The sequence below is a fragment of the Lutzomyia longipalpis genome, chromosome 2 (assembly GCF_024334085.1).
Source record: "Lutzomyia longipalpis isolate SR_M1_2022 chromosome 2, ASM2433408v1".
Lineage (NCBI taxonomy): Eukaryota > Metazoa > Arthropoda > Insecta > Diptera > Psychodidae > Lutzomyia > Lutzomyia longipalpis.
Genome location: NC_074708.1, coordinates 34,514,163 through 34,538,139, shown reverse-complemented (window position 1 = coordinate 34,538,139; position 23,977 = coordinate 34,514,163). Strand labels below are relative to the sequence as shown.

Here is a 23,977-nt window from a genome sequence, read left to right as displayed (position 1 = left end):
AATTAGTTTGTAAATCTCTCCGGAAGATTGCTAAAATGAGTGACATAGACTTTTCTGATGAGGAAGGTGGTGAATTGGAGGTGATGTTCAACGAGGCATCGAAGCTTGTTACCCAAAATGTGGAGAAATTCAGCGAAGGGCAACTCCTCACCCTCTATGGATGGTACAAACAATCCACAGTTGGAGATTGCAAGGAAAACCGTCCGGGACTCTTTCAAATAGCAAAGAGATCCAAATGGGATGCATGGAATCGAGTAAAGAATACCCCAAAGGACGAAGCCATGGAAAAGTACATTGAGATTGTTAAGAAAACTTTTCCTGACAGAGATTTTTCAACGAAAGATGCAAAACAAAGCGGACAAGGCTGGGTGTCTGTCTCAACGCACAGACAGGAGGATGCTACCCCGGAGGAGGATAAAACAATCTTTGACTATGTACAAGAGAAGAATTTCGACAAATTCGTCAAAGCACTCGAACACTGCTCAAATGTGAATGAATTGGATGACAATGGATTAACATTGCTTCATTGGGCTGCTGATCGGGGCCAGGAAAGTATGATAAGTCTCCTGTTGAAGCGTCCAGATGTCAACATTAACGTACTAGACGAAGATGGACAGACTCCCCTTCACTATGCCGCCTTCTGTGGTCACAAAGAGTGTGCGAGAGTCCTCATAGATGCTGGGGCTGACATGACCATCAAGGATTCCCAGGGATCAACATGCCACGAAGTTGCTTGCGATGATGCCATTCGCTCCGTTCTCACCAACAAGTAAGTTGCCTCTCATCATCAACTATGTAATTTGTTTTATTTCACAATTAATTAGCCAAAAGAATATAATTTCTGTAGTAGAAAAAAAACTTGCTAAATATGATCAATGTTTTTTGGAAACACTTGTCAACATCTCTATCCCATTGTGGCCTACTCCTAGCTGGTCTTTTTTGATTTCTTCTCATCCTCCTCACGTTGTTTCTTGGTGAATGTCAGAAATACCTGCTCCAGGCTCGTTTGACTCAGAGAGTAGCTCTCAATGTTTAGCGTCTCCTTGGCATTCTCCATTAGACCGAACATTGATGACCAAGTGAGATGTGTCGTGGGAATGTAGAATGTCATTCTACCCTGATAAGCTTCCCTGAAAAATCCCAAGAAAAAAGGAAATTAAAATTCAATGGCAAAGTTACTTAAGGAAAAGTATTATAGACTCCCATACCTGAGTATTGCAGTCGTAAAGTGCGTCAGCACGTAATTTTTCACCCTCTGTGCGGCTCCTTTGAGCTCCTCCTCGGGATTGTCTGTGGCATCAGAAGACCCACTTGCGTTGTCAATGAGAGAAATGCTGTGAAGAAGAGAAAGGAATCAATTAGGAAATTTTGCTCTTTGCGGAAGTTTATCTTCAGAAGCCCTTTGTTTTGCAATGAAGCGAAGTTTTGTGCTTCGTGTCCCACTTCCGACGTGTATCCTATTCCCGTGACTGTTTTCCGTGTTGTATTAGTTGATGTAGTAGCTTGAGAAAATATATGGATAGTATGAGGAATCCAATTAAAATCGTAATTTGACTGTCACAAGTTTATCAATTTGATTAAAATTGAATTTTGTATCAATAGAAGCTCTAAATTGGCCAACAATTCTATTTAGAGACTCCATTTTTTGGAAGGATGAAAATGAAGGATTAAATCTTTTGATCAGAAAATTCTGCTTTTGGTCAGAAGATAATTCCGTTTTGGCCAGGAAAATTCATTTCGAAGAGGAATGTTCCATTTTGTCAGAAAAATCTGTCATTTTGATCAGGATAATAAGCTATAAATCAGAATAATTGACGATCAAAGTAACATTAACATGATCATTTTGTGATATTTTCATTACCAACGTCTTATTTTCCTGATTTATTGCTTACTATCCTTATCGAATGCCATACTTTCCTGATCAAAATGGCAGATTTTGCTGACAAAATGGAACATTCTTCTTCGAATTGAAAATTTTTTCTGACCAAAACGGAATGTTTTTCTGATCAAAAAGCAGAATTTTCTCATCAAAAGATATGACCCGAAAATTAATTAAGAGGAAAATGATTAAATGATCGTTATGAACCATGAAGAACATGATGACTTTTATGGTACCTTTTCATTAATCCTTTTCGGATTTTCTTTTGTGCATCATATTCACCAAAATCTTTTTCAGCTAAACGTAATCTGGAGAAAATTTAGTTAAAATTTAAGAAAAAATTGTAAAAAGAAAAATTCTTCATACAGCATCCTTAAAAGCGTATCCCTAAACGCAAAAAATCAACATTTTGAAGATTAAAACAATATTTAAAAAAAAAAATGAATTACCTGTCTTCAAATTCCCTCTTCAGCTGAATGACAAGGATGTATCCTTTGGAGAATTTATTCTTAAGATGTTGTGTACTTCCTAGGCATTTAAATTCCCCATTAACCATAATGGCTAATCTGGAGCAAAGAGCCTCACACTCCTCCATGCTGTGTGATGTGAGAATAATACTCTTCCCGGAATCACGTTGTTTGCACACGATATTCCAGAGATGCCTCTTTGCACCTGGATCCATTCCTGTTGTGGGTTCATCCAGGTACACCACAGATGGGTTTCCAATTAGGGAAACAGCCGTTGAGAGTTTCCTCTTATTGCCACCACTGTACTCTTTGACCTTCTTATCGATGTGCTGCATAAAGTTAAGTTCAACAGCTAACTGCTCGCTAAGTCCCTTCATTCTCTGCGTCGAAATACCCCGAAGGAGGCAGAAAATGTACAAAGTTTCACGTCCTGTGAGATCATCTAGCAATGCATCGAATTGTGGGCAGTAGCCAATGATTTGATGAACGGATTTCATGTCACTCTTGATGCTTATCCCTCGTACCCAGGCTTCACCTCTTGAAATCATTTCATCCCCAGTTAGCATTTTGAACGTTGATGTCTTCCCTGCGCCATTTACTCCCAAGAGACCGAAGCAGGAACCCCTGGAAATTGGTCAGAAGATTAGTCTTGTTTACCGAATTGTCTGAAGTTGCACAACTTACGCATCAACACCGACACATAGTTGATTAACTGCAAGAAACTTCCCGTAGTATTTGGTCATATCTTTTAGGATCAAATTGTGATTTTCAATATCAGCAAGAGTCATTTCTCTAATGCGATTCTTCTCAGCTTGTACATCACTATCCAGTAAACCACTTTCTTCTTCCGTTTCTGGGATTGGAGCTTCAATAGCCTTCTTGCCACGGTAGAAGACTCCCTCGAGGACGCGAGTTTCCTTAATTAGAAGAATGCCAAACATTATGACTCCCACAACTGCCATGTAGACTAGGTCTCTCCCAATTCCGGGATCCGTAAAATCAAAGTATCCCTGGACACAGCATTGATCTGGCAGTTGAGGCATACAGCATTCCTCAGATGGCCAATTGCACAGCGTGTTACACAGGGGGATGAAGGTGTTGAGAGTATTGAGGTTACTTAGACCGTTTGAGAGGGCAAAGTGAGGGAAGAGCAGGAAGGCCCATGTCATTCCATCAGCAACGTGAACAAGTTCCAACGATGGGATCCGTAGTACGAAGACAACATTGAAGAATGCAACTCCCGTGAATATACCAATCATAGCGGAATTTGTAAAACCCGACGAAGGAACGTGAAAGAGCATTGAGAAGAGGTAGATTATGGGCATAACTGCAAATCCAAAGAATACCAAAAGTACAAATACACGTCCTAGTTCAGGACCTTCAGCCCATCCTTCCTCTTGGAAGGCAGCAAGGGTTGCAATCATCAAGCATGCCGTAATTAGGTATGTGAAGTAGTCCCAAATAAGTGCTGTGAACCAGAACGTGTAGACATTGACTCCAGACACGAATTGGAGTAATTTAGCTCGTGACATGCGTTCTTTGATGTAGAACAGAATGAAGAAGCTCGCCACGAAAGCCATGGCAAATGTTACATTGATTGCCAATTGGAAACCCATGTTGTTGCCAACACTCAGGATTACCAATCGGGATTCGTAGGTAAATGGGATAGGATGATTTGTAAGCGTAATACCGCACTGTTGGCCACATGTTGCACGGAGAATGGCATTGTAGACAACATCGAGACTCAATGGGATCGTATGTAGGGGTTGATTGTTGAACCAAGCTGTTATTTCATTGCCAGATATTGTTGCACCAACCAAGTAGCGACTATTGAAAGCCACAATATTCCTTTCAGCCTCATCCAGTGCTTTGTACTGCATCGGCATTTCCGTTTGGATGAGGGTTCTCTCAGTTGGTGGATTCTCAAATAAGGCCACGTACTCATTGAAGATACTACTTGCAAGTTCAGGATCAGTATCTAAATTGTAGTTTCGCTCCACAATTGTTACCGGATTGTTAGTGTAGGGTTCAAAGGAGAATGTTTTGGGTGGTAGAACCCAATTAACGGAGAAGGTTCTTGCAACAAGTATGCTCATTACGAGAAAAGCAACAGGAATGAGGTTCTGAAGTAAGAATAGAATCCAGTTTCGCAATGTGTAGAAGATCTTCTTCATAAACATAGCTCTCCATTGGTTTATTGCTAGATTTGCTCCTGTTAGAAGAGGAGTACTGTCCCCAGATTCAAGGGATATCTCCGAGCCGTAATTCATATGCTCGATGCTTCCATTTGTTTTACCATTTTCTGATGCATTGTAATCTGATCCAACCTTCATGAAGACTTCATCGAGGGTTGTCAGAGATATACCGTAGCTCTCTACGCCAAGTTTCGATGAATGCTCCTCCAATTCCTTAAGCATTGGCTGAAAATGCTTAGATGCATTATCAGGTAGCTGGTAGGATAGTTCTGTACCAATGTCATTCTCAACTTTAATTCCTGGAACAAAGCGATCGAGAAGATTGGTAATTTCGTAGGTGTTGCAATGGGGGCCTTTGACGCAAATCTTCAATAAGAAATAAAGAAAATAATTAAAATTTGATTAAATAAAACAAAGATCTTAAATTTTAACATACCAAATGGTATCCCATGCCAAAAGTCTTCTTCAGGAAGAACGATGAGCCGTAGCATTTAAGTTCACCATCGTAGAGAATCCCAATACGATCCCCAAGGATATCAGCTTCGTCCATAAAGTGTGTAGATAGGAGGATGGTACGACCTTTCTTTTCTGCCTGCAGTAAATCCCATAGTGCTCGACGAGCTGCAGGATCCATACCGGATGTAGGTTCATCGCAGAGAACAACCTTAGAGCCACCACAGAGAGCCACACCAACGGATAATTTCCTCTTCATACCCCCTGAGAGGGTTTTAGCCATTGCATTGATCTTTTTCTCCAACTCGAGAATTCCTACGTATTTTTTAACTTCGGCCTCTACGTTCTTTTTATCGAGACCCTTGAGGCGACTGTAGAAGATAATGTGTTCGCGAACAGTTAGACTATCAAAGAGGATATTGTGTTGAGGGCAGAGTCCTAGAGAATCACGAACACCTTCAATGTCCGTCCTGATGTCCCTATTGTTGACCATTGCTGTACCCGAAGTAGGTGGAAACATTCCTGTTAGCATTGACATGGCTGTGGTTTTACCAGCTCCATTGTGTCCAAGTAGAACTGTGATCTCATCTTCAAACATGTTCATCGTAAGACCCTGTAGAGCTACCTTCTTGTTGCTGTAAACCTTTCGAAGTCCTTTCGTCTGGATTCCAGCATGTCGGTGAACTGGACCACGTTCGAAGTATTTATCATTCTGAACTGTGGCCATGTCCTCAACCCCATGATACTCTTGTTGACCACACCAAAATTTCTTAGTGAATGGGAAATACCATTTAGCAGGAACTCCAAATTCCCCGGGGAATACTTTCTCCACATACAGTGCAATTGCTAGATAAATGAATGTTGTAACAATCATCATGATCACGGTATGACCAACAGTAAGGTCATCATCAATGGTAACAGGTGTGAAGAGATTGTTCCATGACAATCCCTGTCCTGCTCCCTCGTGCTTCATTATCAGTAAGAAACCAAAACTCATGGCAGTGTTGTGAAAAATTGAGACAAGAAGTTTATCAGCAAGTGAGAGCATATCGTAGTTCTGTTCCGTAAAGGTGAATGGTACGTAGAAGATGAAGAAAAGGAGACCAGCAACGGCAGCAGCTGTATTGGCTTTAGAGAAGAATGTGCTCATCATGAAGCAGAACGTTGTGGTAGCTATGCTGTAGATGAATAGGTAGAACCACAGAACTGTCCACTGGGTGTGTGTGAAAACTGCAATGTAGGTATCACGGTACCAGGATACTTTCAGTAGGATCACCATGAGTGTAATGGAAATCATAAAGAAGATCATAATTTTGCAAAACCATGCTGTCCAGTGAAGCCAATTTGGTAGTCCCATGATCTTCATGACTTCCTTAAGTTGCTTCTCTTTCTCCACCGTAATGAACTTGACGTTATTGATGCAGGGTACGATAAAACTTGCCAAAATCATAAATGGTATAATGAGAGCAATTACTTCAAGCAATACATCCAATGTGAAGGGTGGATATGGGAGTCGTTGAAGGAAGATATCGGGAATGATTGTACTGGGATTTGTTTTCTTCATTTCAATAAATGTAATTGATACGGCATGTTGAATGGCTGCAAAACCCTCTCTGTAGTACCCCGGTGGTATCCCACCATCCGATGAATTCCTATTTCTTGGTCCGATTGATTGAAATTCCGGAAAGAGTCTTCCAGTTTGCCAATTTGAACTCAACACATCATCCTGATTTCTTCGTGTTCGTAATTCAGCCGGGAAGCGTATTGTGTAGTCAAGGTGATCAGGTAGGGCACCCAAAGAGGCATATTCATCACGAAAAACAATTCCAGCAAATGGTCGTGGACGCGGGCCGATTTGCATGAGATCCGAAAGGTTTTGGGCATTTGCAACACGTGTGAGTGATACATTCAACATTTGACTCATTTCTTCCATCAGGGGATCCATAGGGCTCGGGGAGGGTGAATAAGCTATCCTCCAGTCTATCAGATCTATGAAATTACTTGCATTGTATCTGCAAGCGCGAAGAAAAATTATTTAATTTAAAATTTATTAAGTACGGAAATTAGGTTGAAATTAGGGGCGTTTAATCCGTAAAAATTAAGCATAAATTAGGGTAAAAAAATCTAAAAGTTGTAAACATTTTGTTATCCTTCTGGGATAATTGAGAAAATCACATTTTGTTGATTTATGAAGCATAAATAAATTATAATACATCCCTCTTGGTTAAAACATGCAAGAATATGATTAAGGTGATATTATCGTGCTTTATACAATTCAATCATGCAATTGTATTACATATAATACTTCTATAGATTGTGTGATAGAAAATAAAATAAAAGAATAATCATTTCTAAAATAAAATAGATAGGTGCAATAGAAATTTGTATAGTGTTCATTAACATTTAATGACTCAATTTACATACTTCTTAAATAACTTTGATTTCATATTTGCTCTCAAGAGTTTTGTGATAAGCTCCTCGACATCTTTATTTTGCCGAAATAGTCTGCTTCACGTTTGGGAAGGAAAGGAAATCATTTCCACGTTCATTTTCTTTATAATTCTTAAAAGAAAATTACCTGAATTCCTCCATGTACTGAAGTGGCAAGCGTTGGTACGTCAGGGGATTGGGAAAGGTTTCGGGTTCCGATAGACTTCGTATTATCACAAGGAGAGAACACATGAAGACTGGTACAAGAATTTCCAGTAAAGAACTGAATTTGTGACGCCATTTTAGGAGCATATTCTTCCACATGAGTAGGGAAAATTTGCTCCAATTTCTAGGGCTTGAGGTCTGCATTTTTCACTTCACCTGTAAATAAAATAAAAAACATTTTATTTTATTTTTTTTTTTAACTCGGCACAGTAATAAAAATATCTTGGGAGCAGCATTGACGTAATATTTACTTTCAATAGTCATTCTCTACTCTTGTTTTATCAGAGTGTCATATCAGACAAGAATTCTTTTAACTCTCCAACTGATAAAAATCACATATAGATTAGTTAATTGTACTACTTATATTCGCACTTTCAATACCTACCTAAAATAAATATATTACCTACATAACGTTCTTTAATGATGGTAAAATTACACAAAATAAGTGTTAAATTCTTATCAAATAGTTATAGTATGTTTGTCTTATTTTATTTTTAGAAATATATATTAGAAAATGCTTAGCTTTACTAGAATGAGAACATAACGTAACAATGTACAACAGTCGCATGGCCAGGGAGGATACTTGGATATCTCAATGCCCTAAAAGTTCAGGATTTGCATTAAAGATTAAAATAAATTATTTTCAGACTAAAAATATCATGAAAAACGTTCATAAAGGATATTTATTATATTTTAATAAATGTTAGAAAAAATCTTCGAACGTTAGAATAAAAACGTCAAGAATAAAATAAAAATTTCCCCACGCACGAGTGTGTGGAAAATTGTCTTGTTATTTGTAGAAAATGTTTGTAAATATATTCCTTCTTTCTGTAGTAACTCCAAACGGAGCCGAAAGCTCTGGAAAACACGAGTTTTTCTGAGTGGGAACCCCCATTCAACCGACAAAAATCCCGGAAAATTATAGTTAATAAAATGAAAGCCTTATAGATAAAAAAAAAGCGTCAACCCCTAAGAAAAAAAAATACGTCTCAAATGTTAGAAGAAAAGTAAAACGTTAGAGAATAAGCGTCAAGCATTTGAAAATAAACGCCAAACGTTAGAAAAAAATATTCAACTGATAAATGTAAAACTTTAAAAGACATATATCTCAAAAGTTAGACTCCCCTGTAAAACATTTCCGCTCATTTGCCGTCAATTTTACCGGGTAAAACCTCAGCGAATGACCGGAGATTTGACTTTTTCCCATGGAGAATATCCGCACATTACGACGGGAGACGACGGCAACACTAATAGCGAAAATACATGTACTGCGTACGCACTTTTCCAGGGTAAATCTCCGGGGGATATTCTCCATGGGTTCTCGTGCTTATCTACCGTAGGATAATATCCTTATGTACTCTCTCTATTTTGCCTATGGAGAGTATCCATAGATTTTCGTTTATTTTTCTGTGTAAAATTCTAACAAAAAATATTTTACCCCCGGAGAGTTACCCGCAGTGTCTCCCCCATGGATAAAATTTTTACAGGGTCGTTTCAAATTTTTTAAATTAATGTAAAATACTAGAATATAAATTTAAAATATTAGAAAAGAAAACGCCAAACGTTGAAAAAAAAAGTACATACTTTAAACGTTGTAAAAGTAACGTCAAACATAGGGGAGACCGGGGTAAAAATAGTCATTTTGGAATTTTCAAATGCCAATTTCTCCCAAAATATAAATCGGAAAAATCGGAAAAAATTAGGGTGCAAAGCCTTACCAACCTATAATTTTTGACAGTAATTTGGAGGTTATCCGATCAGTACTTTAGGAGTTAAAAATGAAAATAGATTTTTGGCCCATTTCCCAAACTTTTGCGTATTGAGAAAAACGCGTTTTCCGAAGTTTTCCTTCAGCAATTTTCCAATCTGATAATTTTTCTCACTAGCTGGGTTACTACAGAAAACATTGCCAAGGTGTATTTTTCAATAACTTTTAATGATTTTTCTCTACAATTTTTTGAATCAAAACATACCCCTTGGGGTAGATCTAGTCATCCCATGTAAATCATATGGGAGATCGAAATTTTTGGCATATTTTCTATTCATTTGTTGCAAAATGACGTGTTTGAGAAAATCGCAAAATTCTCTGTTTTAGTGCGTATAAAAGTGAAATTCCTTGTCGCGGATCAAAAGGTGAGAAGTTTAGCTATCAACTACTGTCAATCTCTCAGGTGGAAATTTATTGGAAATGTCGGAAAATTCGACCGACTTTATTTAGCCTACTGGTGACTATATCCCAACGAGAGAAATCGCTTGAAAATAGGGAAAATTTTCGTAAATCCGTCGGCAGGGATAGGTCAAGAATTGGTCAAAATCTCGACGCCTCGACGAAAATGGGGAATAAAAATCCCAATTTTTCTGCCGAAAGTTCGTCGAAAGCATGTTCCCTATTTCTGCCCAATTGGGAAGCTGATGTCGAAACGTGGCCGACCATATTCCGACCTACCGTCGAAATAGGGCAGAAATAGGAAAAATTTTCGAAAGTATGTCGACATGTATTGCCTTGATATCCCCGTTATTTGTCTCTTTCTCTCCAATAATATTCAATTCAAACAACATATTTTTATATTCTTCTGCTCTTTTCACACATCAGATGATTATATTGGGGCCTCCATGGCGTTATTTTACATGACAACAATAAAATGCCAAGACAAAATGGAACACGATATTAATAAATATTAATATTTTTATATTGCGACTTATCCTGACGCTTGGTCTTTGAAAAAACATGCCACACCCTTTTCCCGTCATGAATATTTGCCATAGGCGATAAAATGCCATTGCATTTCATAAAGAATTTAATTTTTAATTTTATTTTAATTACACATAAAAAATGAAATTTTCCAAAACCTTGTTGAAAGTATTTTTAAAATTTCTTTACACATCCTGTAACATGTTGGTCAACATATTTTGGATGCAAAAGTCTTAGATAATTAATAAATCGAATTTAATTTTAGCAAGTAAATTTTTGATTTGCCGCGCACGAATAAGTACGCCATTGAGCTCATTAACCTCTAAACCTTAAAGTCCATCTGTTGACAAAATATGAAATCAAAAATTTGGACAAGGGCAGAAATTGGGAAGAAATAGGGCAAAAATTGGGAAGATTGTCGAAAGCATGTCGAATATTAGTCGACAAGCGGCCTTATTTTTTCCCTAATATTAAAGGAAATGGAGGAAGGAAAAATTTCGACAGACTGTCCACGCCCAATTCCCTATTGGGAAGGCGTCGAAACTTTTTCGAAATATTTTCCACTTGGGCTGCCCAATTTTTTTACTTAAAAATAGGGCAGAAATTGGGCTGATTGATAGGGAAATATGCCGAATATATTACGAAAGATGAGTTCCTTCCAAAATAGGGCAGCTATTTTCGACATATTTTGGAAATTATTTCCACAAAGTCAGCATTTGGGAAAATAGTTCTCGTTGGGTATTTACCCGCCGCGTTTAAAAAAAGTCAGAAGCGGAAGGGTTTAGGAAAAGCTCGAAAACTCATATTTCCCGTGGAGATAGAGAAAAGTGGTCTGAGACAAAGTTGTAGGCCAGGAAATTTCCTATAAGAATGACCTATCGAGGAAATTTTCTTGCCCTTGGGGAATCCTGCAGATAAGGATTTATGCAAATTGACTATTTTTACCCCGGTCTCCCCTACTGTAAACGTCAGAATTTAGATAGGATACAATAAACTAGGATAAACATTAATAATTAGAAAGAATTGTTGAATGTGTTGAATCTTGGAAAATACACTACAACAAAAAATAAAGAAAGATCAAAAGTTGTTATAGGTACAAGTGATTAGTATATATTTTTAATCCATTTTTAGGATCCCTTAATTAAAAAAAAAATATATAAAAATCCTCTCAAAAAACCCATAGAATAAATTCTAGTTACACCCGTGATTTTCATGAAAATCTGAGGGGAAATTGAGCTGCATTAACGCAAGCAAATAAAACTAATCTTTATAAGGAAAAACAAATAACAAAATTATCTAAAATATGTCGAGTGATTAAATTTTATAATCTTTATTATGTACTTTAATACCTTAAATATATCTTGATTTTGTAAATTTCCTAAATCGTTGTGAAATCTCTTACGTTAATGTCTAACTTATTCCTTAAAAAAAAGTTCTAATTTTCACTATCATCAGTATAAGTGCAAGAACAAATTGATTAAAATTTATATTTCATGCATGGATAAACAAAGCGTTTAAGCGTGGGAGAAATGAGTGATTACAGTGACAGTGGATTAGACCGATTGTTCATACATTTTAATAAATTAAATGCTCTTATCTCCAACATACGATTGAGATATTGATTAGAGCGTAGTAACGACTTTGATATTGATTCTATATGGAAAGCAGTCAGCTGTGGGTGTCTGGTAAACTGATAAATCATCCCTGTGGCTATCACAAATTTTTTTTCACTAATAATTCCCATACCAAACAGACTTTACACCTGTTGTTGATACTTGAAAAGAGAAAAAAAAACGAAAAAATTTGAGCATCAGAAATCCCACGATATGGCCAGAGAGATAACTTATTATTTCAAGTTCGGGGAAATATCGGGAAATTGTCGATGAAGGTCTACTTTATTGTATTTTAATCGCATCACATGATACGTATGGACGATAATGACATAATGTTAATTTCTAGGCTATTAACTATCTATAGTTAAGTAATTAGGGGAAATTGATAAAAAGAAATTGCGAACTTTTTACCATAATGTTGTCATCGCAAAAATTACAATAAGCACCTAATTTGGCAATTTTTTATGTATATTGTGTGCCGTGAACATTTCTCTCTCAATATATTTACGGAAATAAATTAAAGGCTCAGACTGTTCGTCCTTATCTGATTTTTTTTCTCTCTCAAAACTCATTGAATTACGATAAGATAGCATATTTTTTCACAATAAAAATGGTAATTTTCAAAAGCATTGCGCATGTAATATTAAGTACTTAACTGATTTCTTTTAACGTTCTACATTTTCCTGAAGTAACGAGAAAATTACATACTGAGTGTCTAACGAATGTACAATTCGAATGAAAATCCTCAAGCAAGGTCTTTTGAGTGCAGACAAATGGACATTGGCCCTTGAGGTACACTCATACTCTCATGATTGAGCAGAATTTTTTTTTGGAGGAGAAAAATCAATAATTAAATCACCTTTCCACGCGCCAGTTGTTAATAAAATCCTTGTCGTTAATTTTTTGCACAATTCACAAAAATTATCCAAAAAAAATTAAATGAAATCAATTTTCAAGTGCTTGAAATCACTTCTCTGTGAGAAAACACTCTCCCACTTTTTTTTCTCATACGTGGGGGAGCTTTCAACTTTTTAATCCTTCCTCTTTGAGTTGACCAGGTGAACTGAATGGTCTGAACGGTATTTTGCTTTGGAAAATTGACGAAAAGCCTGGTAACTCGTGCTCTAGTATTGGTATAGAAAAGTGGGAGACTTTTATCGCTTTGTGTTTATGACGATGGAACTGATAAAAGCATTTTGTCGATATGGATGGACGAATTTATTGGCAAGTGGTCGTTTTTTTTGCCCTAACTTTAACGCCAAAATTAAATTCTTTCGCAATCCACTTACTGCTGGAAAGCTTTTGGGAAATTTTTAAGCCTTATCATAAACACCCTAAAAGTTGTGACATCAAAACAGCATGTAAACGAACAGAGAGAAGATTTTCTGGATTAGTCATCATAAGAAATTGCGCCTCTTGTATGATGGAGCACTTAAGTTATCGCGCGATTTCCACGTGACTCACTACAGGGAATGGTTCTCATGTACATGTTATCAGTTTATCGGAAAATTGCTTATTAGCAAAATTTGTTTTTTGTAACCCGTACTTGTATTGATAGATTTGAAAGGAACTCTATACTTCACCCACTATAATACGTATTACACAATAATTACTTTTTGTATATAAAATAACATTCTTTGAATAAATTATCACTATTAAACTAATTTATCAAACTATCCTTTAAACCAAATATTTTGGTAAAAAGTGAACTTGAACCTTTTGGTACAATCAATATTACCATTTACATACATGCGCGAACCATTCATTAATTCATTTTGCTTTCACATGTTTTGAAGATTAAATTAATAGATTTAACGGTTTTAACTCCTTGCTAAAGGACATTACGCGTACTTCTTATTCAATATTTTTCTATTAAATACATAAAATCATATCTCCATGAAAAATGTGAAAAGAAGAACTTATAAGCCTCAAAGTTTAAAAATAGTTGCATTTGAATTAACAGCTAACGATTCTGTGAATTCCTGACGTTTATCTTTCAACTATTTAACATTATTTTTATAATGTTTGACATTTCTTTTGTAACGTATGAGATTTATTTTCTAACGTTCGACGATTCTTTTCTTACATTTAACGTTCATTTTACCATTTGACGCTTCTATTCTAACGTTTGATATAGTTTATGATTTTTGACGTATAACTTTTCTAACTTTTGACATTTTGTAATAGTTTAAAAACACTCCTTTAATGATTTTTATGTGTTTTTTACATCGAAATAATTTCTTTTGACCTCTACAAAAATAATCTGAACTTGCCACGTGCGTACATATTTGGCACCAAACACCTTCACTGCTTTTTAACCCTTCCCTATATGAAAGAAGCATAAGAAATTGAATTTTTTTCGACTCAAATGTGTATAATTAAGTCCAACAAATTGGAAAATAGCAAAATTTCCAAAGTCGGCGCAGTAGTTTAGGCGCGGTCCTGAAAGGGTTAAATGAATATTGTCTTTCAGTAATTTACCACCTCAGACTGTCTAAATAACTTTGCAGTTTGCAATAATTTCTATTTTTGCTAAATGAATTGAATTTATGGCTTTTTTATTACCTCTCCTCAAATCCATAAGCAAATTAAAAAAAAAACACTTATATTATTAAAGTATATGTTAGCTGTTACTATAGGAAAAGAATAAAGAAGTTTACAGTACTTTTGATGTTAGAACTTAATATAAAAGCTCGTGTGACGAAGGGTTAATAATATTGATTACGAGTCCTGAAAAGTTGAGTAACATTGAACACACCTCTTGTGGTTCAAGGCCTTCACAAAGGATTTCTCAGTAAAGTTTTATGAATTATTTCCTATTGAAAAGCACGAAAACTCATGACTATTGCGGGGTGTAAAAAAACAATACATATGACTGCGTGAACTGGATACTACAACACATGAGCTTTAGGTACTTTCTCGTGCTTTAGCGCATGTTCCTAATCACGCGGGAATGATGAAGTCATATGAAAATGCTTGAGACGTTTGAGGGCAATGAAATGTCCCTCCCTCACCGCATTCCCCAAATAAAAGCATCTCTTATCAAATTGGCCTTTAATTGCGTCATCATGAAGAGCTGAATAATCAATCCAGACGTAAACAAATAAATCAAACGACCTACTCTCTCCAAAGGCAGTTTAGCAATTTTTTGTGTGATAAAATTTACAAAAAAAAACTGTTATCAATGAATTCAAATGAATGAATCATCCGTATAGAATTAAACCTATCTTTTAATCCATAAAAACCCCCTTTAGTGATTTTCTTATCATTGTTTCTTTTGGACCTTTTGGACAATGGATATGAGGAGATTATGGGATTTATGTGAAATATGTTCATTAAAATAATTATCATTTTGCACTCTGGAGGAATTCGAAGGATTTCGCAAAGAATGCGCGGGAATTTTTGGCGCGAAAAATGAGTCTTTATGTGGAACTTGTGGAACCAATAAGCCATTAGCGCATCCATTCATTTTTAGTACCAAAAAACTTTATATTATTAAGAAAAAGAAGCTAATCACTATTCCATCTTAACTTTGACCTTTTAATATGCTTTATATTCTTCCTTTTAATTCTTCTAATTGATTTTATTCATTGAGTAAATGAAAAGCAAAATTACTCCTTCTCAATAACCTCCAATGGAATGAAGTGAATGTTCCACCAGAAATCCACGAGAATTCCATTGGAGGTCGGTTGTAGGGTTGGAACTTATTCATTCGGAAATTTTTTTAGAGGCCGGTTGCAAAAAACTCTCCATCGCCCTTTATTGTTTGCGTTTTTCTCGGTAAACGCGTGAAAATTCTCTCTGCGAAACGTATTACTCCTATTTATTAAGTAAATTATTTTACTCGTTTAGTGAAAAGTGTAGCAATGAGCGAAGGCGGTGAGCAATTGTCGAAGAAGTAAGACATTTTCCTACGTGGTTTGCCTTTTTTCATGCGATTTTTGCACCTTTGGTGACACGTGTGATTGCAACGCTGTCTCACCTGTGTCCTATTGAGATGCGACTCCTGGTGAATTTTCTCACTGCCCGGACGCAGTTGATCAATCTGGCGTGGATTTGCAAACAAACATCTCCTGCTAGATTGATTTCCACGACACCAGTCATGTAAATTTGAGGTTATGCCAGCGTTCTGAAGAATTCTAATTCCTGCCCTTTTTCTCTCTCTTTGTATTTTTGCAGCGAACTAAAGCGCCGGCAGAAGGCGGAGCAGAAGGCAAAGGAAAAGGCGGAAAAGCAATCCGCCGTGGAAGTTGTGAAGAAAGCAGAAAAGATCAATGAGGAAGAAATCTCCCCAAATGAGTACTTTAAGCTCCGTTCAGCGGCTATTGCGGAGTTCAAGCAGCGCCCAGAGACTGATCCGTATCCCCACAAATTTCACGTGAGCACCTCCCTTGAGGAGTTCATTGAGAAATATTCCAATCTCGCTGATGGGGAGGTTTTGGAAAATGTTCAATTGAGCGTGGCGGGAAGAGTTCATGCAATTCGCGAATCAGGTGCTAAACTTATCTTCTACGACCTTCGCGGTGAGGGTGTTAAGCTCCAGGTGATGGCCAATGCAAAGCTCTACGAGGCTGAGGGGGATTTCCCCGAGGAAACAGGACGTATTAGGCGTGGGGATATAATTGGGGTTAATGGATGTCCCGGGAAGACTAAGAAGGGGGAATTGTCCATCATGCCTAAGCGGGTGAGTAAATTAATCTCTATCTGATTACTTCACTATCAAGCCACATCGGCAATTTCACGGTCACATCATTTCAAACGTCACGTTATCATATCAATTCTGAATATTCAAATTATTTAAAGGAGTAGGAGTGGTTACAAATTTTGATTCAGGGTGTATTCGCGATTTAGGAGACTTACATGCGTATCTAGTTAGGGATGAAACTAAAACTGATGTATCATAAACATCATAAATGTTATTGCATCATTCATAGCACTTTATAGTTTTTCAATGACTCACTTTAATAAGAAATGAAGAAATATATTTTTTTTCTCTTCTGCGTGCGCATTAAAAGCCAACATATAGAGAATAAGAACATATTAGTATGTATTACAATCTAGTATGTACCTATAAATAGAACGCGATTTTCCGACATTCTTTATTGACTTTTTCATATTTCAAAAAAAATGTCAAGAATAGTTCAGCAATGCTTTATGTTTTTTAGTTATTTTCATTTTAGCTCTGCTTCTTTCAGACACAGCTTTTGTTTTCCGTTCAAAAAAGATAGTCTGCAGATTAAGCTTAAACTTGGTATTAGCACGAATCGTTGATGGCTTCCTACCATTAACAATATGTAGCTCAAATTCGAAAATCGGTCATAACTCAAGAATCGTTTGACTGATTTGTAACAAATAGAGCTGAAATGAAAACCCTCAAAAATCCATTAAAACAAACAAATGACCGCTGTGGGTTTAACAAAAATTAGGATTAGTTTTCGATGAATACCTCGGAAATATGTTTATCGATTTAATTCATAACTATCTGGTTATCCGTTCCGTCTGATCAAATCAGATGGGAAATTAAAAATCCCGTGAATTTCTAGAAATATCTAAGAGATTTCAGCTTCGAAAAATGACCACAAGAGGCGTCTAAACTGAAAATAAACTTTTCAAAATTTTCAAACTGGAATTTTTCAAAAACGGAAATTCCGATTTTCCTCAAATTTTGATATGTTTTACCTGAAGCCAAGATCTTTCCAATGATAGTTCAAAATCAAAAATCTATACCGTCGTGTCTGCGTGGTAGGACCGTCGTCAAAAAGACTTCTCCGCGGTAAAACGGCTTCAGAATAAGGAAATTTGCCTCCAGAGGGGGACAATTAGTATCCTGCCTTTCCAATAGTAGGGGTAACTGGGGTAAAATGGTGAATTTGAAAAAAAAATAAAAATTAATATCTCAAGAAGCAGTGAGAGCTAATCTGTCTAATTTTGTCAGTAGTTGCACTTTATACCCCTGCCTAAACCTAGAAAGTTTCATAATAATTTATCCAATATTTTGGCTTTTATTTGAAAAACAAATTTTTCGAACCTCAAAGTTATTCTGATAACTCAACTGCAAATTCAGTTTTGGCAAAATTCTCCGCAATATTTTTGATCCAAATGCATTTTTAGATAGAATAACTATTGCTAAACACGAATCTAAACTGAATTTTCCGAAAATATTTTCCGAGTTTTCCCGTAAAACACTGATAGTAAAAAGTACCGCTTGGGGCAAAATGGTGAATTTTGTGTTTTTTTAAAATAACTTTTTAAATTTTTGAAAAAATAATTTCCCTTAATTAGTATAACTATTATATACAATTTGGGATGTTTTATCACTTATACTATTAACAATTTTTATAAACTAAAAATGTAAAAAAGTCAATTTCTTAAATTTAACGTTTTTTTTTTTTATTTTTTTGTATTTTTTTTTTATTAAAAAAAAGTTTTAATTGGTACACAAATCTCTCATTCTCAATAGATATTATAGTGTCTTGCTAAAATAATTTCATTAAATTAAGATTAGCGAACAAAAAACGCAATTAACCGTTTTACCCCAGGATTTTTGGAACAGGCAAATTTGGAAGGGTTTGGAAAATGGCCTGAAAAAGCATTTTCCCATTGAGATAGAGAAAAATCGTCTGAGACAAAGTTGTAGCCCGGAAAATTTCCTATAAGATAGTCGTCATGGGAAATCTCAAATATTTCCATGGAACTCAGGAAAAATTATCTCCCAAAAATTCACCGAATTACCCCAGTTTCCCCTACAAATTGTCCCACTCTGAAGGCAAATTTCCTTATTCTGAAGCCGTTTTACCGCGGAGAAGTTTTTTTGAAGACGGTCCTACTACGTAGAAACGACTGTAGAGCTATTCTCGAGATACAGGGCTAGATTCTGATAAAAATCTTTTCTTTTCTTTTCTAACAAGTGAAAAGTTGAAAGATTTTGACAGATGGGTGTTTTTTAAATCGTTCTATTGTCGTTCTAGAAAAGAAAAACAAAGAATTTGTTGATCCGGGAAAGTCAGAAAGATTTCTGAAGAGGCCATTTTCCTTAAAAAATCCGATTAAAGATATGAAATAAGATGTCAAAATCCTATAGGATTTTTCCCAGAATGCCAAAAATCTTAAAACTGACGAATTGTAAGAAAAGAAAGGAAAAGATTTATATCAGAATCTGTCCCATAGCCCTTTAAACATTAGAATAAGGCTTTTCTCTTATTACTCCTGGCTTTGCGTAGATTCAGACCTATTCACGTATGCTTGGTCATGCTAACCACTCCACTATAAATCAACTATTTAAATGATTTTTTAGTTAATCTCCATTCTTTTTACAATGAAATGGATTTTTTTTTGTAAATACCCGTCACCGTAAATCTGTCGATGTAGAGTCGATTTCGAACGACAAAATCGAGCATATCAACAGACGATTTGCCGACGCATAGATCGATTCGACTGCCGACATTTAACATTGAATGCCCTATCCCCGTGAGACTTTTTTTTGGTGCAAAATCGGTCAATTAATTGGTTCGAAATCGACCCCAGTCGGCTCGAAAATCGACCCTCCCATTGTGACGTCACAACCGATACCGTCTGCAGACCGTCGATCTATTTTTTATTAAAAAATCGGGTTTTCTTTATTTTTTCAGTTTTATTTAATAGATAATATAAAATAAAATACAAAATAATAACAATTTTACATAAAATTTATAAAAATTACATGTTTCTCATCTTAGGATGAATTACATTAAGAATTAAATTAGAAAAAAAACCTATTTATATTTTTAATATTTTTTAAATCTTTTTTTTCTTTTAAAATATTTTTCAATTTATAATTATATTTTTGTCTTTGATTTTTTTTTTATAAATCATCATAATCAAATAAAAAATTATCATTTTTTACACATTTATCATCACTTTTTACTCAAAAAATGATGATTTTTCACAATTTTTCTGGATAAAATTATTATTACGGAAAATAGGATATTTTGGAAAAAAAGGTATGATTAGGCTATAGAAAAGAGCACATTTGATCAATTTTGATAAGGTAAATTAATTTTGGGCTTATCTGCATGTGAATCCCATGATGCATGCTGTAACACGAAGATCTTCGACGACGGAAGCTTGAAGAACGTCGTTTTTTTTTAATACTGAAGAATTGCGAGTGCCTCTGGTGCCTCCGACGGTATTCCCCTAAGGCGCAGCTAGACTCCCACGCAGAGTTGTGGATGTTTCCGTTTATGGTATCCCTCTAAGGGGCAGCTAGCTTCCCACGTGGATTTTTAAAAGTCACAGTCGCGTGTACGTTGATATGGACACCCCTTGTAGATGCTTCCGGCATAGAAAGACAAGCAAAAATTTAATCATCAGATAAATTAAAAACAAAATAATTTCTAAAGTATACGTACCATTTTTCAAGCCTTCGTTTTATGACCTTTCGACCCATCCGTCTGCAAAATAATAGACAAAATTTACTATTTAATTTAATTTTAATTTTACATAAAGGAAACGTGTAAACTCCTTTCTCATAAGATAGCTTGGAATGGGTACATGCAGCCGTGAAATAATAATGTGAACTTACCGGGGAAATGGGGTGACTTCTGCTCCCATTGCAGTCATCTCTTAGCCAGATTCCGCCTTGGCGGTGACTTCCTTGGCTGACGTGATACTCCTGTAGCCCTTAATGAGATGCACTTCTTCTTGAAGAGCTGCGTAATGTTAATGGGTATTATTGAGGAGAGGTTTCGATGGGATATATCACACATTAAGGCAGGTGTCACCACATGTGTCGTTCTTCTCAATGCACACGGTCTGGATAAAAAGAAATTTATCAGTTCTTACTGAATCAAGGAAACAAACCAAACTTAATGTGTTTCGTACCTTCATCTCCAACTGGGCAGCTTTAATAGCAGCCAGCCTCCGAAACCGGAACCAATGATCATCAGACCAACTTCCTCACCACATGGGTAGTCGCTCTTGCCCAGAACACTCAGTGCTGGTCGTTGATTCCGCAACACGAAGTTTCCACCATAAATCTAAAACCATCACACACGGCAAGGATCAAGATCCTGCCAAGAAAAATTCAATAAAATTTACCTAAAAATGAGGGTTGTATGAAATTCTTAGAGACTCTGAAAAACAATGACCCCAAAGAAGGCAAATATTAAATTGCAAATTTGGAAGATTTATTGGCCGGATTTTCAGAATCCCCCATGTTCTGACCATAATCTAGCATCTAAACTAAAGTTTTCTTTACATTTATCACTAATTCTGTATCTAAATTAATTATTTTATGAAAAAATAGAAAAACTTACCTGATAATTTTCACTTTTGCACCAAAAAATTGACATACCGACGTTATCGGCAGACGTCGAAGCCGAAATCGACCTATTTAAAAGACACCGACATGATCGGCTGACATCGAGACCGATTTCGGTCTACGAAATCGGATGTTAATGCCGACAGAGTCGACGAGCCGATCCATACGGTGACGGGTAACTTCCAATGCGTGACGATTTGTGAAAATCAGATTATTCATGCTGGCCAACTCATTTATTTCTATTTTGCAGAATCCCATTAAAACTTTCGTATAAGAATGTTTTTTTATTTTTGTAATTCTTACAGATCAAATTGCTTTCTCCATGCCTTCACATGATGCCCCATTTGCATTTTGGTTTAAAGGACAAGGAGACGCGTTTTAGGCAGCGATATCTTGACTTGATTCTCAACAATCGCGTCCGTCAGACTTTCTACACACGCGCCAAGATTGTCTCCTACATTCGACAGTTCCTCGATGGGCTGGGTTTCCTGGAAGTTGAGACACCCATGATGAATATGATTGCCGGTGGGGCAACAGCAAAACCTTTTGTGACGCATCACAATGAACTAAATATGGATCTCTTTATGAGAATTGCTCCGGAGTTGTATCACAAAATGCTAATTGTGGGTGGATTGGATAGAGTTTATGAGGTTGGACGACAATTCCGGAATGAAGGTATTGATCTCACGCACAATCCGGAATTTACAACGTGCGAATTCTACATGGCGTACGCAGATTACAATGATTTGATTGAGATCACGGAGAAAATGGTGTCCGGGATGGTGAAGTCCATCTTTGGGGGGTACAAAGTTAAATTCCATCCGGACGGGGCTGATGGGGAGGAGGTGGAAATTGACTTTACACCACCCTTCAGGAGAATCTCCATGATTTCCAGTCTCGAAGAGGAGCTCAAGGTGAAATTCCCATCAGCTGATACCCTCTCAACGAAGGAAGCAAATTCCTTCCTGAGTACACTGTGTGAGAAGCATCAGGTGGAGTGTCCACCACCGAGGACTTCGGCAAGATTGCTAGATAAGCTTGTGGGGGAATTTCTAGAGGAGAAATGCATCAATCCTACTTTTATTTGTGACCATCCACAAATTATGAGCCCCCTGGCGAAGTACCATCGTGCCCAGAAGGGTCTCACGGAGCGCTTTGAGTTGTTTGTGATGAAGAAGGAAATCTGCAATGCCTACACGGAACTCAATGATCCCGTCGTGCAACGGGAGAGATTTGCTCAGCAGGCAGCTGATAAAGCAGCCGGGGATGATGAGGCACAGCTCGTTGATGAAAATTTCTGTACGGCTCTTGAGTACGGATTGCCACCAACGGGAGGATGGGGAATGGGTATTGACAGGCTCACCATGTTCCTCACAGACTCAAACAACATTAAGGTAAGATTTCTTTTAAATTAGAAATTAATTTAATAATAAATTCAATTCAAATGAAATTAATACAAAATATTATAATAATTATTAAGTGTTTTAAAGACTTTTTTTTTATAATTTTTGTGTAAATATTTTTTACAAAGAAAAACTTTAAGATTAATCTGAGGTTGATTTTTTTTTCTCTGCAGGAGGTACTTTTCTTCCCAGCCATGAAGCCCGATGACCCCAATAAGGGTATTCAAAATGCCGATGAGGCCAAGGAGGAGCAAAAGTAGTTAATGTGTGTGGGATAGTTAGCTTACCACATCTCAACAGAAACTAAATTATTGAAGAAACAAAACGATCGTATTCAAGTGATTTCCTGCGGTTGTATCTCCTCGATTTGAGAATTAAAGATGAAGTCAAAAATCACGACAAAAGTTTTCTCGTGTGTGGCAGTTTGTCTACTTGATTGTGGATTTAAGTTAATTTCCTTCTGAGGGATCATCTGGTTGTTCAGAAGCTGTCTTGGTGGAGTTAAAGTGCTCCCCAAGGCTGTACATGTGTCGGTGGTATGTAAGGATGAGATTTGGTCCTTGAAATTCCGTGTCTCCCTGGACGGTGGGTGGTCCCTCGGCTTGAATAACTTCAATGGGGACTTTGAGGGTGTGCGAGAGGGCTTTAATCTCAATCTGTCCTCCCCAGGCTGCGGTATTCCTCACAGATTCGCAGTATTTCGTGAATTCTGCATCAGTTAGGGGATTATTTGTTTCCGGATTGGTCATGTAGAGCGACAAGGTGTCCTTGTTGTCCAAAATGTAGTCAGCAGTCATGAATCTCAATCGTGTAATGTCCACAGCTTTCCGGCCAGTCACCAACAACTGATGATTAACTGCATTGTACAGACAATTCCCATCGGAGGGAATTTCATGCATGGCCAGCTTTCGTGCCTGCAGTAATTGCAGAATAGCCAGATATTCCTTTTGGCGAGCAGAATTAATGTTTAGTGCCTCAGCAGCCAGAATCATGGCTTCCCGTTCACGTTCCTCCTTCTCCTTCTTTTCCCTTCTCTTCTGGGCTTTTGACGTGCGATTCTTCCTTTCCGGTTCATCTTCATGCTCCCCATGGTCTCCATCCACCGTAGATTCAGACTCCTTGCGTTCTCTATTGAGTGTATTCAACTCATCTGAATGTTTCTTCTCCAGTTCACTCTCAAGCCGGACAATCTCTTCGAAAATCTCCTTCTTTTTCTTCTTATCACTTTTTGCCGCTTTCTTCAATTCTTGGATTTTTGCTTGAACTTCCTTACGCTCCTTCCTGTGACGTGCCTGAATATCATTATCCTCAGAATCACCCAT

At 36.8% G+C, this 23,977-nt stretch overlaps 4 protein-coding genes and 1 long non-coding RNA gene across 12 annotated transcripts in view; 2 read left to right on the top strand and 3 right to left on the bottom strand.

The window, feature by feature from the left end:
• The window catches only part of LOC129790342 (clavesin-2-like), an 891,203-nt gene that overhangs the window by 126,019 nt on the left and 741,207 nt on the right, over positions 1-23,977 (top strand). The gene's annotated exons all lie outside the window — the stretch shown is intronic.
• LOC129790165 (lysine--tRNA ligase) lies at positions 36-23,051 on the top strand. Of its 3 annotated transcripts, none has more exons than XM_055827526.1 (4): positions 36-769; positions 16,134-16,638; positions 21,558-22,646; positions 22,829-23,051. In XM_055827526.1, the coding sequence occupies exons 1-4, from the start codon at positions 36-38 to the stop codon at positions 22,913-22,915; spliced, it is 2,415 nt and encodes an 804-aa protein (XP_055683501.1). In that variant the 3' UTR covers positions 22,916-23,051. The 3 variants fall into 3 exon arrangements, with proteins under 3 accessions (XP_055683501.1, XP_055683503.1, XP_055683502.1); XM_055827528.1 differs by lacking the exon at positions 36-769 and adding an exon at positions 15,637-15,852; XM_055827527.1 differs by lacking the exon at positions 36-769 and adding an exon at positions 15,950-16,058.
• On the bottom strand, positions 788-16,047 carry LOC129790108 (phospholipid-transporting ATPase ABCA3). Of its 5 annotated transcripts, none has more exons than XM_055827350.1 (9): positions 15,937-16,047; positions 7,573-7,805; positions 7,419-7,499; positions 4,978-7,006; positions 3,031-4,907; positions 2,329-2,970; positions 2,116-2,187; positions 1,209-1,334; positions 788-1,130 (listed from the first exon to the last, which is right to left on the bottom strand). In XM_055827350.1, exons 2-9 carry the CDS (start codon positions 7,791-7,793, stop codon positions 926-928), a joined length of 5,253 nt encoding a protein of 1,750 aa, XP_055683325.1. In that variant the 5' UTR covers positions 7,794-7,805; positions 15,937-16,047; the 3' UTR covers positions 788-925. The 5 variants fall into 5 exon arrangements, with proteins under 5 accessions (XP_055683325.1, XP_055683324.1, XP_055683327.1 ...); XM_055827349.1 differs by lacking the exon at positions 15,937-16,047 and adding an exon at positions 12,814-13,007; XM_055827352.1 differs by lacking the exons at positions 7,419-7,499; positions 15,937-16,047 and adding an exon at positions 12,814-13,063.
• On the bottom strand, positions 19,892-21,423 carry LOC129790433 (uncharacterized). 2 transcript variants are annotated; one of them, XR_008750559.1, is made up of 5 exons: positions 21,248-21,423; positions 20,814-21,001; positions 20,515-20,744; positions 20,342-20,383; positions 19,892-20,264 (listed from the first exon to the last, which is right to left on the bottom strand). It is a non-coding gene; the product is annotated as an uncharacterized LOC129790433 (long non-coding RNA). The 2 variants fall into 2 exon arrangements; XR_008750558.1 differs by having other exon boundaries at positions 20,814-21,423.
• LOC129790356 (deubiquitinase OTUD6B) lies at positions 22,653-23,977 on the bottom strand. The gene has a single exon (XM_055827835.1). The coding sequence runs from the start codon at positions 23,975-23,977 to the stop codon at positions 23,105-23,107; it is 873 nt and encodes a 290-aa protein (XP_055683810.1). The 3' UTR covers positions 22,653-23,104.

Excerpts from the sequence above, each read along its gene's own strand:
- LOC129790356 (XM_055827835.1), bottom strand. The coding sequence starts at position 23,977 with ATGGGTGATTCTGAGGATAATGATATTCAGGCACGTCACAGGAAGGAG.
- LOC129790108 (XM_055827350.1), bottom strand. The coding sequence starts at position 7,793 with ATGCAGACCTCAAGCCCTAGAAATTGGAGCAAATTTTCCCTACTCATG. Across the intron at positions 7,500-7,572 it reads CAGTACATGGAGGAATTCAG|ACTATTTCGGCAAAATAAAG; the intron begins GTAATTTTCTTT and ends AACGTGAAGCAG. Across the intron at positions 1,131-1,208 it reads TTTACGACTGCAATACTCAG|GGAAGCTTATCAGGGTAGAA; the intron begins GTATGGGAGTCT and ends GGGATTTTTCAG.
- LOC129790165 (XM_055827526.1), top strand. The coding sequence starts at position 36 with ATGAGTGACATAGACTTTTCTGATGAGGAAGGTGGTGAATTGGAGGTG. Across the intron at positions 16,639-21,557 it reads TGTCCATCATGCCTAAGCGG|ATCAAATTGCTTTCTCCATG; the intron begins GTGAGTAAATTA and ends TAATTCTTACAG. Across the intron at positions 22,647-22,828 it reads CAGACTCAAACAACATTAAG|GAGGTACTTTTCTTCCCAGC; the intron begins GTAAGATTTCTT and ends TTTTCTCTGCAG.